Raw genomic sequence first — 14,858 nt, forward strand, 5'->3', positions numbered from 1 at the left:
CCCTCTGTGCACTATACAATTTTCACTATTGGTGAAGGACTTGTTGTATTATATGTCGATATGTAGGTACTTGTATTTGTCCACCGGCCATCGGCGATATTGTTCATTTTATTGAATATCATGCAATCCTCAGCACTCCTATTTTTTTGGTTAGAGAAGTACTGGTTTTTCCACTAAATACCAAAATCGTTGAACGCGGGTTAGACTATTCTATATTATTATGTTATTTTATCTGCATTCAAAATAACATTTATTTTTTATAAAATAATGTGCTGGTTACTATATATGAATGGAATTTATTGACATTTTTAAGCCAGAACTAATTTGTTGTGTGTTTCGTTTAAAATATATAATTAAATTACTTTGCTTTTCCAATACCACTAACTTTTCAGATTATCAAGTTGTACACTCTGATGATTTAAGACAAGGAAAATGTATTACTTGCCACTTACAAGTTATTACATACCACCTAATAATTGGTATTTTTATATGAATATGACCCAATGTATCAACGATTCTAAATGTGTATAAATTTATGAAAAATGCAGACAACTGTCGATAATATTCAGCTGTCCAGTTTCGACGGTAGTATATTAGAGTGGCGATCATACCACGACATTTACCTATTTCTTGTGCACAAAAATCATTTTATAAGCGACGTGGGACGGTTTCACCATTTGATATCTAGTTTATCGGGCGATGCGTTGGCTATCGTTGCACCTATACCGTTGTCCGCAGATAATTATACACTTGCTTGGGACTCACTGTCTGAGCGATTTGATAATAAACGACTGTTTGCATCCACCCCCCTAGACAAACTGTTCGCATTCAAACCGTTGACACAAGAACTGTTACCCGCGTTAGTAACGTTTGTCAACACATTCAAAACAAATGTAGCTGTAATTAAATTTCTCGGCGTCAACGTCCTGTCGAGATGTTTGTTTTTCCATATATTGTGCTCTCGTGTTTTTGACCCGACGACGTTACAACTATTTGAGTCCAGCATTTCTCAATCAGACATTCCAACTTTTGGAATTTGTTCAAATCCAGTGCTAATTCTGGAAAATATAAAAAACTCCAGTAAACCAAACAGTAGGGAAAAACGCATGAATAAACGTAATAAATCTGTGTTTGCCGTCACCACGTCTACACCGGTGAAGTCGAAGTCGAGAGGTTGTTTGTCATGTGATAAGGCTGACCACAATATTTATCATTGTCCAAAGTTCAACGAGGTGTCCGTCGATAAGTGCCTAGAAATCGTAGTGGCACGAAGATTATGTCCATCTCACATACTCAACGCGTGTTCATCAACAGGGGGCTGTCGTTACTGCAGTAGTAAGAGTCATCACTCCTTGCTACATCTTAATAACGACCAGCCATCGGCTGCGGGCAAAGCTACTGACAGTACCAGCTCAGGTTCTGGTTCAGGTCCCTTCGCTGACAAATCGAGTTCATTTTCAGGTGTAGCGTGCACCAACTCCACGATCATTCTCGGTACGGACATAGTTCACATCAAGGACGCCTAGTACCAAATCCCTTCAGTTCGAGTGCTACTCGACAGTGGTTCTCAAATTTTGACCATGACAAGCGATTGCTTTGCTCGCTTAGGACTCTCGAAACGCCGTTTCAAATACGACATCGTAGGTCACGCGTAAAATCCAGTGAACTACGTACAAGGTGTCACCAGTTGTCAATTTTCGTCGCACTTTGATCCATATTTGTTCTCATCGGTCGACTTAGTGATTCTTACGCAAATCACCACTGCCATGCCATCTACACGATTACCAGCAAACGTCCGCTCGAAATACCAACATCTTTGTCTCGCTGACAATAAGTTCGACATTCCGTCGCGCGTTGACATACTATTCGGCACGGACATTTTATCGAGTCCGTCTGCCCACACGCTAGCGTTGTTTATCAACCCGGCTTTCTATCGGCCTTAGACACTCAACTCAGTTAGATAGTTTTCAGGTCATTCGCTACATTGAATCCGTCATCTGTAACTACGTTGAACACCGACGTATCTCCACCGTTAATCGGGGATTTATTACAAAAATGTTGGCTGGTCGAAGAATCCGACGCGCCATCGTTGCCTACCACGGAGGACCAGTGATGTGAGGATTATTTCAAGAAATCTACTTTGAGGGATTCTTCAGGACGTTTCTGCGTTACATTACCATTTCACGATTTTCATTCGTGCAGTCGATGATCATGCATCGCCAAAACACAATCTCGATGATTCTCGACGTTTTTACAACCTTGAGAGATGGTTAGTCAACAATTCCGTGCTCTACGTCACCTATCAAAAATTCATGTCAACATACCTAACGGTAGGTCACATGGTTCCGGCCCCAGAGCCTAGAAAATATTTCATTCTGCACCATGCGGTGCTGAAGGCCGACGGAGATATGTCAAAAATACGAGTCGTCTTCGACGCTTCCTCAGCCTCTTCGTCCGGTTGTTCTTTGAACGATGTTCTGTGCACCGGTCCCAAATTGCAAATCAATTTGCGGGACATTTTACTTCGCTGCCGATTGCACAAATACATTTTTATATAGATTTATAAATATATTTATCGGCAAGTTCTAACCCGCTCTAAAGATCGCGTTTTTCAACACATATTTTTGCGCGATTTCCCCACTGACGACCTTCAAAAATTTCAATTATGCACCGTCATCGTCCTTAACTGTGCACCGTACCTTGAAATCCAGTGTTTATATGAACTCGATGCCAAGACGGTCACCGTTATTCGTTGGCGAATGGTGTCCTCACTCGGGCTGCTTATGTCGACGATATTGTTATGGGCTCCGACACCGAAGAACAATTGTTGCGCCGTAAGCGCGATATTGTGGGCCTGCTTCGAGAGGGAGCGTGTGAGTTTAGCAAGTGGACGAGCAACGGTACCCTCGTGCTCAACTCCCTCCATCCTGAAGATCGAATAGAGTTGGTATCATTTAACCCGTGAGATGAGCAGTTGGACAAAATTCTCGGTTTACATTGGAATACGAATAACGACAATTTCACCTGTCATACCAGTGTTCAACAAACCTCCTCGACAAAACGTGACAACGATAGCATATTATACTGTAATACTGTATTACTATTAATAGAAAAATTAATTACTAAAATAACGAATAGAAATATTCTGTATAATACTAGGCTGAAAGACTTACATTAAAGTGGTAACTTACTTTCCTCTTTTTAATATTTATCTAGATAGATTTTACATTATCTATTTCCCATTATGTCGATAATTAACAATTAAGATATGTCGTGTGTCAATGTAAGTCCCAATCATTAGTCAAAATATTTACTAACACAATACAAAAGTAGTAACTATAAATAATAATACACCAATAATGATAACTAAAAAGTTGTATAATATTTTATTTTACAAAAAGAGAGAAGCTAGTTGAATGTTTAATTTTTAATATAATACACCGGATATTTTTTTCTTACTGATTAACACAAGTGTAATACTTATTCACAATTGTTACAATTTTATAGGGCAATCAAAGAAATTCATCATCTTCTCTCTGTCAACTATACTTATTCTAACCTATACCTATGAAGACATTCTCGTGACTTGCCACTGGACAAGTCTCTGGTAGTCAGTACAATCACGTACACTAAAAAAAAAAAATGAAAATGAAAAATTATAAAAAAGACAATGGTCAACGCTATTTTGTGTCAAATATACATTTGAAGTAAATCGTTAATTATTTTGTACATGCACCAAAAAGTTATTTTATCATTAGTTAGCACGGTTAAAAAGAAAATTTATAACATTGATTCACACGCTGTTTGAAAGTATAACAGTATGAAAACAGTTTCTATTTATTAAAAATTGTAATAATTATATGTACGTACTAAGTGAATATAATTGGGGAATGGTGAGAACATTGTGGAACTCCAAAAAAAACATATAAATATGATAAAATAAAAAAAAAATGTTTGTATTCAATAATTTTAAGTCTGTTATTAATGAAAGTTGTTAACCAAGGCAGCATAAGATTGCCTATACCGATATTATTTAATTGTTGTGATGATAGAAAGTGGTTTACTCTGTCGAACGCCTTTGCAAAATCAGTATAAATTACATCAGTTTTATTTCCACCATTAATGCAGTCGATAATCTTATAGTAAAAAACCAGCAGGTTTGTGTTAGTTGACCTATTTGAATGGAAACCATGGGTTACTAATAGATTCTTAAAAAATATGGTAATTTTTTTAGATACCAAGTCTTCAAATGGTTTTAGCAAAATCAAAATGATTTAAATAGGATGGTAATTTCTCATTGGCTAAGCCATTGTTTTTAGGAATAGGAGTTACATATGAGGTTTTCCAGTTATTAAAATATGTTTCTGATGTAATTGATAGATTTAATAGGTAATAAATAGGAAATATAATAAAAGATTTTAAGAAATATGGTGGTAAACCACCAGGTCCTGCTGCCTGGTTGCAAAGAAGGGTTTAAGTTGGTTATTAATAGCAGAAAAAAAATCTTTCGGATGAACTAAATTTTATATTTAGAGGATACGTAAGTGTAAGTAGAAATGTGAATATTAATGGCTTCATAAATAATATCATAAAAATATTTTTTGGCATCATTTATATAATTACCAAAAAAATTTTACTGTCAATCGATAGAGTCAAAATAATTATTAAGTTCATTATAATTTCCTTTTTCAAAACAAAAATATGATTCTTTGAAAATTAAGGTGGGAAGTAGGCTTGTCAGTTAGGAAAGAAATAAGTAAGGCGGGTTGGAAATATTCAAGAGGAAATAGGTGTAGGAATATCGAAATATATGTATACTATAAACAATAATATAATATCATATATTTAAGACATAAAAACACTGAAAAAATACTAAACTTAAAGTTTAAGAATGGTATTTTATTAATTCTAATATTTAAAGTTAGTGTGTTTTATTGTTTTTAAAAATTAGTTATGTTTTACGTTAATAAGATGGATAAAACACATGTGGGTGTGAGTTTGTGAATTCTCCTTTATCATTTAATACTTTATAATAAATATTTTTAAAGCTTAACTGTCTATTTTATATTACAATGTTATTACCGGTAGAGAAAATATGCTAGATCATTAGCAATATCCATGTTGTCTGGCACACATAATAGCGATTGTATTACAAGTAGTATTTGCCGGATGGTGAAGCCTGGATTCCAATGAATATTCAACACTGGTGTGCGCACGGTACCTAGTTAATCGTGAACAATCACCATTAAAATTTTTTTAACTTAAAAATTATATAAGGTAGCTAATATTATATTTACCACAATGCCTGCACACATTAGGGTGGAAAATCTTGGGAAAAAATCGGCAGGTTGGTGGACTAAATGGATAATCATCCGAGAATGTCATGAATAAATAGTACCAACCATTTCCCCAAAAAGTCTAATAAAAAACATAAATATATAAAAATAATTAAAAATGTATTTATATTTTTTCCACATACATTTTTTTTCATTTTTTATTAATGGACACCTCAAAATGGACACTTAAATTCCCCAAAAAAATATATGTACACTGCAATAGGGGTAATAACCTCTTAATGGCGGGAACTAAAAAGTGTCAAAAATTACCTCTCATAAATGGAGATTATATAATATAATAATAATAATATTATACTTTATTGCGAAAATCAACTCCATTTCCAAAAATATTTGTAATTACATAAATATAATATAATAATTTATTAACATATGCTACAACAAATTTAAAAAAACATAATTTATATAACTTTTAAATTATTATCCTTTCCATTTTAAATACGATTTTAATGTATCAACATTAACGAAATTAAAAAAATCAATATTAGATGCATTACCTGCTGCCATTAATATGTTTATCGGAGAGGTTTCTAGTATTTTCTTTTATATTATTTAAGTAGAACAAATATTTAATTTGAGTATTGATTATAGTAACTTTTAACTGTAAGCACTCGACAAGGAATGGATCAGAAAAAATCCAACATATGAAGAAGCTTGGAAAACAATAAATAATTTAAAAAGGGTGGGTAAGTGGATGTCGCTTGCTGTACAGTAGGTTACAAGTGAGTCACTGTAATGGATGGTGTTAAATTTGAATTCAATGATATAATATAGTATAAATTAATTTTATAATAACATTTTACAGATATTTATAGAAAAAAAAAATTTTAAAAATTGAAAACTGACAATGTCTGTAAAGAGCTCAAAAAGAGTCAAAATATTTCAAAATTGTATGGTATATAGAAAATGAAAAAAAAAACATTCAGTAAAATTTTCACGTTTCAAAATCTACGTTTTTGAATAACGACGAAATAGCAAAATCGTTACATGAGAAATCGAGTGAATATCAAATGTTGTAAAAATATGAATTTCAAACGCTCATAAAAATTTAATTTGAATTTCATGTAGACATTTTTTTTTTGATAAAGGTAGATAATCTTATAAGGAATCTTGTATTACATTTTAAAATCTTAGATTTAAAAAGGAAACATTTTATGAATTCTCAACTCAAAATAATTAGTTAATTTTCGTGATTTTTCCGTATTTTGTCGAAATTTGAACTTTAAATGCTTATAAATAAAAACTGTGACCAAGGATTTTTAATTTTTTTCATCTATCTTTGAAACAATAACCTAGGAGCCTTGAAAATTTTACTGAATGTTTATATTAGCATTTTCTATACACGATAAATTTTGAAAATAATTTGACTATTTTTGAGCTGTTTACGGGCATTGTCAGTTTTCAATTTTTTCAATTTTTGAAAACCTTTGAAAAGCCACGGAACAATACAAATTACATCAACGATGATTTTTATCAAAACATATGACTTATAGGTATACGTTTTTTTTAAATTATTTTACTTATATAATTATATTGATTTAAATGAAAACAATTTCATCTTGTACCTACATCAAATGTCGCTAATTTTAACGAACAATTATCTACAATTGAAAAAAAAAATTGTTTTAATCGTACGTTTTGTATCTGATTTGTGACAATTTTACCGTACATTATTAGTCACATTTTGCGTAAAATACGGTAGTACCTAATTGGAATACGAATTATAAAATTAAAAAAATCAAATAATTTTATTCATTAACAAAATTATTATTTTCGTATTGACAATTTGAATAGGTATTTATAACCCGTGTACGGCTGCGATAGATGACCAGATTTAACTTATTTTGAGGGGTCTGCTACTTATGCACGCGGGGTGGTGGTAGAAGTATGATTTCAGAACGCTGCCGCGGTAGTCGCATGAGTAGCACATGATGACGGCAAATTCGTAATCTTTCCAAAAACATGCTTTTTTTATTTCCTATAGTACACAAGACTCGTTGATCTTAGAAATATCGTTTTTGTATAAAATAAACATGAGAATAGAGGTGGAGTGGCCAATGCATCGGTAACGACGTGCAACGACGCCGGTTCGATCCCGGCCACAGGCATGGCAGAAACCTAAGAACTACAGGTAGTTGTGTAATAGTTGTGCCCAACTTGAAATTCTGCAAAACCTAAAAAAAGTGTTTCAACCAACCGTTCCAACCGTTCCTCTCCCTCACTATAAAACAACAAAAACAGCTAATGGGTATAGTTAACGGGCTTAAGTTCAAAAAAAAAAAACATGAGAATTTGTATTAAAAATTCTTAAAACAGATTTTTGATATTTAAATTTTCGAATTTTATGTAATTTTTGAAAAACTGAAAATATGGTGCAAACTTCAAATATAAATAAGTTAGAAAATATATTTAAAAAATCTGTTCCAAGAATTTTTATTATAACTTCTCGTGATTATTTTGAAAATAAAACCATGTTTCTACAATTAACGAGGACTGAGAACTATTGGAATTAAAATAGCATGTTTTACAGTCAATTTTTTTTCTACTTTGACGGCCTCTTTAAAGTCTTAGAATATTTTAAAATAAAGGTTCAATTAATATTTATCCTTTTTTATCATTTTGATGGTATTTATTATAAACTTAAAATTTTAAATAAACGTATTTTTTAAAATATTAAAATATAATACATTTTTAGTGAAATAATATTTGGAAAAATAAATGAAAATAAAATAAATCTATTAATTTGTGCTATTTGAGAGATTAAGTGATAGGTATCGAAAAACAATTCTAATTTGACAAATTTTTGTTATAACTTTTACTAATCTTTTTCATTAGAAGTAATTGCTAATTTACAGTTTACTATATTTTAATTTAAGAAATTATTATTTTGCTTTTTAGTCATCTTATGAATTAAACGTTTTTACTCAATAAACTAATTTATTCAAAATGCATTGGTATAAATCTATAGTTAATTCCACAAATTTCTGAGCATTGTCTAAAGTATATGCCAGAATGATTTGTAAAAAGATTAATTTGATTTATTCGTTCTAAATATTAATATAGATATAATTTTTGATGGTCAATTTCAACTTAAATAAAAATTATTGTATCTATATTTCTTCTTAAAATTGTATAATAAAATAAAATATATCACTATACTTACGTTACTCAAACCAGGTATACGACATGTCCAAACCTTGTAGTTCCATGAACCATCTAGATTTTTCAATGGTCTAGCAACAAAACCCTGTAGTTAAAAAAAATTCAACTATTATTTACATTATAATATTTAGCTATATTTTATCAGCCACATTTTTATATTGGTTATCAGTTAAATTAAGGTTTTTTTAATGTTTAATTACTTACAAATGGATGATTTTTCCTCCATTCACTACGTTCAATTTTCAATCGATTTAATGCAATATCAGTCATTTTTCTATAAAAAAACAGTATAACTCATAATATAATATTTAAATAAAAGTACCTACAAACAAACATAAACTGATATTATATTAAATGAACAATTATTAGTCTACATTAGTACTATTATTAACTTGTTACGTTGACTAATTCCTACTAGATTATGTTCAACATATTTATATTATAACACGTTTGAAACATTAAGATTAAATATTAACTCTAATAATTATTAACTAGTATTTTGGGATTCAAATTTATAACGCTTTCGATGCAGTTATACGCTTATTATGTAGTGATTTAAATTAACGTAACTTACATATTTTCTGGATCTGATGGACGATTTATGGCACACGATATGAATTTCGTTGGGACTGATAAGTAGATGTAAATCCTAAACGATTGGACGACGGTATTGAACCTGCGGAAGATTTCAGTTAGAAAATGAAAGGCGAACGCAGAACAAACATCAAAAATACAAGCGGCCCCAATAGATACTGAATAGGTAGGTACACGTTGTTGGTCTAGCCTTGTCGGTACAATCATATAAGCATGACAAAAAAAACAGGAATGTCAGCCATAGATAATATAAGAATGGATAGGATATAAGAACTTATCACAAGAGAATAAAGTGATAATTTTTAAGGTTATAAGAGGCAAATATTGATATGATAAATTCTAATAAATAATAATGATTAATATTTAACAACTATTTAAACTAACTGTACAAATACGTTCGTGAAGTTGGCCACCTAAGTACTGGAATTGTTTTAAAAACTGTGCCATTATTTTCAGGTTATTTGCAAGTATTTTCAAATCTGTATTTAGATTTGCAAGTTCGAACTTTCACCGTAAACGAAAAAAATTAAAATTTGGGCATACCTTACCCCCATACTGCCCCTCTCCGCCAATTTTTACCGATTACTTCGAAATCAACACCAAACGTAATCTAATGATGAGTTAACATTCGTAAGTCTGTATTTAAAATTTTGAAATTACTCAAACGACCACTATGAGCTTAGAAGTTCTGATGCGAGCTCATCCAAGTTGGCCCATAACATCAAAATAGGTATCAAACGAAAGATAATGATAAGCAAGTATTTTCAAGTCCATTTTTAGATTTTGCAAGTAACTCGGATGGCCAGTAAGAGGTTAGCCCACCCAAGTTCACCTAAAACTTTGAAAATGGCACCAAACTATAGCTTTTTATTCACAAGTATTTGTAAGTCTTCAAATTTGTAAGTCATTCAGGTGGTCGCTATGAAGTGGTCTCTAACTTTGTTAGTTGTGCAGTTGTATTGGTATTTTGACCTGAAACTTCGAAGTGGGTATCAAACGAAAGCTAATGATTGTGGCAGACATTTACAAGTCATTATGGCGGCCACCATAAGCTTTTGAAGCTGGGAATTTTGTCCCAACCATTTTGATCGAGAATTTTATAATTGGTTATCAAACAAAAGTCAAAGATTTATGACTTTCCACAAATTTTTTTGTTGCCAATATTTAGTCCCTTATTAGTTTATCAGCATGATATTAATTTACTCTAATTTTAAAGTAGGTATGAATGGTGAGTGGAGGTTATACACGTTCATTAGCCTTGGAACCGTTACCAACAATATATGTATAATATTTATATTACATATCTTGTCAGAACTGCACTTTAAGCTTAATCGATCGCAGTACCTACGATAAGTGATGAACATATTTGCACATATTTGCACACATGCAAATTAACCAAAAGTTGGCAAAAAGTTAAATTGATTAACTTGATTCATCTGCATGTTCACAATGTTGACAACTAGTATAAAATATGCATAATTGTATAAAAATGGCCAATTAAAATAAAAAATAAATCAACATTTAATGAAAAAAAAAATGTCTTTTACATAATAAATATAAAATAATGAAAAAATCTTTATAAATTAATAAAAAAGCCAAGTCAAATAAAATAAATCTGCATTTAATAAATAAAATGTTATTTGAAAAAATATACATATAAAATTTATAAAAAAATATATTTCGTATAAGAAAATCTTAAATGAATAAAAAATCTAACTAGAATAAAAAAGCCCTGGTAAATAAAAAATCTATATTGATTAAAAAAAAAGGTTATGTTGAAAAAAAATCTAAATTTGTAAAAAAAAATTACAAGAAAAATATTATAAATTATTTTAAAAACTAGCTGAACCAGTGCACTTTGTTGTCCGTAAAAAATCGCCTCTTTAGGGGTTCAAAAAATCTTTTCCTAAAGCACGGGGAAATTATAATATTAATCTATCCTGAAAATTTCAGCCAGATCCGTTCAGTGGTTTGGGCACTGCGTTAATTTGTCGGGGGGATAATAAATTTCCTTTATATATACATATAAATTTAAAAAAAATTTCAAATAACAATATTTAAATATCTTACCATAGCAAAATGTATACAATACTGAAACTGACAATAGGTACCATACATAAAAAATACTTTGAATAAATTAAAATGGCCGTCGTCCGTGGTCAATGGATTGTTTTTGTTTTTATAATGTCGTAACAAAGAGGGATACACGTTGTAAAAATTCCAGAAGATTACGGATACGGTTTTAACTTTTAGAGTCAAATACTTCATATCCTAGGGATACAGTTGCCCAATTAGCTGATCAAGTGTCGGCACTAGAATAAGGAGACCAAACTCCTCTTCTGATAACGTCCCGAATTGAGTAGCACGATTACACGACCAAAGGTTGCACTGCGTAGTATAGGAATTTTTTTTTTGTACTTTTATGAAAATATATGAATTGTTTTGGCTTATTTTAACATTATCAAGGCCATGAGCCTTTTTAGATTTCGTAGCGTGTACAATATTACGCATTTATACATGTGCATATGTGTACATTTCATAAGTACTCAACATTCTTGAGAAACAAACTTGAGTGTAACGATACATATCGGTATAAAACGATCGTTCAAGAAAACACATGTATATGATTTATCAAATAGTATCGTCTCAGACTTAGATCATATACAATGGATAGAGCCATACGAACTATTTGTGAAGCCAACATCACTGTAGGACCTCGATGATATGCGCATGCGCGTAGTCTCTTATCATTAATGCTTGGCGCAGCGTGTCGGCATTATAATAATATGAACAGATTGAAATATTATGATAAGCAGTTGCGCATGCGCAGATGTCACAGGTCCTATAGTAATGTTGGCATCAACTCTTTTTATGCCCGTAGTATGCTATGACTCCATCCATTGTATATGATCTAAGGTCTCAGACATACTGTGAACATCACAGATATGTAGGTATAAAATAACTAAATATTATATAATTTAATTATTTACACAATAATATAAAAATATTTATGAAACATGCCTATAAATAAATGCGTAATCGTACTAACTATTAAATCTAATAAGGATCATGGTTGAAAATAATGAATAAATTTTCAAAACATCTAAATGTAAACATTCACTTCTCAAGAGGACACTACAGTAGTGGTGTCAGAGAAGGGGGGCATTGACGCCTCTGTTAAGTATACTTTTGCCCCCCTACCCCTACTACATTAAAAGTAAAGGGTATACAATCGTAAATTACGTTTAATTTATACGTTTATACCAGGGCTTGCAAACGTTATATTTTACAAATAACGATTGAAATTTGTAAACGTAATTATAACGGAAAACGATAATCAAAAATAATTAAATACCGCAAAACAAAACATAACGATTAACACTATATATAATATATCATTAAACAAAAAATATCGCAAAACGTAATTTATAGAATATCATTACGAAAAATAACGCAAAACAAAATTATTTGAAAATTTAAAATCCATTTATATAAAGGTATTTAAGGTATATTGGTTTCGTAGAAATATATTTTATTTCATGCTATTTATTTTTGTCTTAGAAAAAAATCTAAGAATTGATTATATTATATTCCGAATCTGGGACATTACCTACCCGCATTTTTTTGGAGTTATTGATAACTTTTAAACTGAATTGTCAATAGCTAATACCTAGTATAATAATAATAATAATTATTATTATTATTATTAATAATGATTAATAATGCCCCGATAATTGCGCTGTAGAAGTATAGAGTATAGACTTATTTTGTATTCACTATTCACTCTGTATTTTGTCTACTCTGTAGTCTGTACCAGTGGTTCTCAACCAGTGTGTCCCGGCACAATAGTGTGCCGCAAGATCGACTAGGTGCGCCGCGAGAAATGTCTGATATTTGGGATTATGCTATTGAAAATACCAATTTTTATAAAACTGTGGCAATTAAATGTCAATTAATTGTGCAGATAAGACCGCGATGCATATGTAAGCGCATAGCGATGAGTGATGACTAATTTTCTCGCATTACGGCCGTCATTAGGGGGGGGGGGGGGGGGGGCGAGCAGGGCCCAGACCCTAGGCTTCACGCTTTTTGATTACATTTGGATGCATGGCGTTTAAAAAATTTGATAAAATTGATTTAAAATTTGGACCTTGAAAATCCTAAGAACAGCTCATGGTTGCCAAAGTTATTGTTGTTGTTGTCAAGTGCGTGAGTGTGTCGCGAAAATTTGTAATGTATAATAGTGTGCCGTGAACCAAAAAAGGTTGAGAACCACTGGTCTGTACTATTGCGATCCTCTTAGTATACTGTTATTAAAACATCCGTTTTATTTATATTATCTAGCTAAATATTAAAACAAAAACGCTATCATGGGTAGTATCATATATAATATACTTGAATACATTACTATTTACTTACATATTGGTGTTAGTATTTATTCCATTATTTGTGTATAATATAGTAATAGGAATACTATAATATTATAGTCTATACTCTATACTCAATATTTCTATAATTTATTAGGCAATTGTAGCAAGGTATAAATACATTTCAGGTAATGTATTTCATGTACATTTCAGGTATATGTCAAACTAATCAGTGCAAATGTGTAAAACATAAATTACTGTCTAATTTTAAATGATATTTACATAATATGAAATGTTGTAAAAATGACTATATAATTCTAACACTTATAAAACTATAAATAAATAATAATGATTGATGATCAATTAGGTATAAATGTATAATACATTTAAAACAATAATAATTAATGGTTTTATTTTTGCTATTATAGGTAATATAATGTGTAGTGATTTTATATAATTCCTAGGTAATTTATTAAATTAAAATATTAAATAATAATTGGTATAGTATAGGTACCAACGTAATTATATAAAATACCTAGGTGTTTGGTATGTAGAATACCATTTATACCAATATTGAATATTAATAAAATAATAAATTATAATTTTCTGGTAACGATGTTGAAAAAAATTAAGTAGTAAATTATTTACTGGATTGTTGGAAAATGTTGGGTAAAATAACGTTTTTATTCTTAATAATGAAAAATTCAAAACTTGGATAACGTTTTAATTCTGAATAAAAATAAACGCAATAATTGTGTAACGTTTTAATTCTGATTAACGATAAACGCAAAAATTGTTTAACGTTTTAATTCTGAATAACGATAAACGAAAAAATTGTGTAACGTTTTAATTGTAAATAACGTAAAACGGAATTTTTTTTCAAATGCAAGCCCTGGTTTATACTGTTTACGTATTCAAAATATTGGTCTCATTATCATGAATGTGCGTAATAATATTTATTATTATTATTATTATCGATTTATTATATTTTATTAATATAACATAATACATAATAAACATATTATTGAGTAATTTTTATTTATATATTGTTACTTTTGAATATTACTTCAGGTATAAAGTAAATATGTCTTATATTTTGTTTCAATATATAAATGTATAAATATAATGTATTTATATTTATATTATACTAAAATTATACCAATACATTTATATAATTCGTATATCAAAATATATTACCTATATCAACATTAAAATAATAAAATATTAAGAAAGGTTTTCTGTTTTAAATCACAAATAAATATATAATAGTTGTTAGGCATTATTTGTTTTACCCCCCCCCCCCCCTCCATCATGGAAAATAGTTCCTGCGTTACTGCGCTAAACCCACATCTGTTGTTTCCATCTTACAAATTTAAGACAT

The 14,858-nt window shown here is 30.4% G+C and overlaps 1 protein-coding gene across 2 annotated transcripts in view; it reads right to left on the bottom strand.

Moving 5' to 3' along the window:
• Nucleotides 1-3,417: 3,417 nt before the first annotated feature.
• The window catches only part of LOC132935558 (SUMO-conjugating enzyme UBC9-A-like), a 77,961-nt gene continuing 66,520 nt past the window's right edge, over nt 3,418-14,858 (bottom strand). For both annotated transcript variants that reach the window (XM_061002153.1, XM_061002154.1), the window contains exons 2-7: nt 9,091-9,192; nt 8,721-8,790; nt 8,518-8,601; nt 5,298-5,418; nt 5,083-5,221; nt 3,418-3,629 (exon numbers count right to left, since the gene is read on the bottom strand). In XM_061002153.1, coding sequence (XP_060858136.1) covers nt 3,566-3,629; nt 5,083-5,221; nt 5,298-5,418; nt 8,518-8,601; nt 8,721-8,786 — 474 coding nt within the window. In that variant the 5' untranslated portion in view covers nt 8,787-8,790; nt 9,091-9,192 and the 3' untranslated portion in view covers nt 3,418-3,565. The remainder of the gene's footprint in view (nt 3,630-5,082; nt 5,222-5,297; nt 5,419-8,517; nt 8,602-8,720; nt 8,791-9,090; nt 9,193-14,858) is intronic.

The sequence above is a fragment of the Metopolophium dirhodum genome, chromosome 1 (assembly GCF_019925205.1).
Source record: "Metopolophium dirhodum isolate CAU chromosome 1, ASM1992520v1, whole genome shotgun sequence".
In the NCBI taxonomy this organism is placed as follows: domain Eukaryota; kingdom Metazoa; phylum Arthropoda; class Insecta; order Hemiptera; family Aphididae; genus Metopolophium; species Metopolophium dirhodum.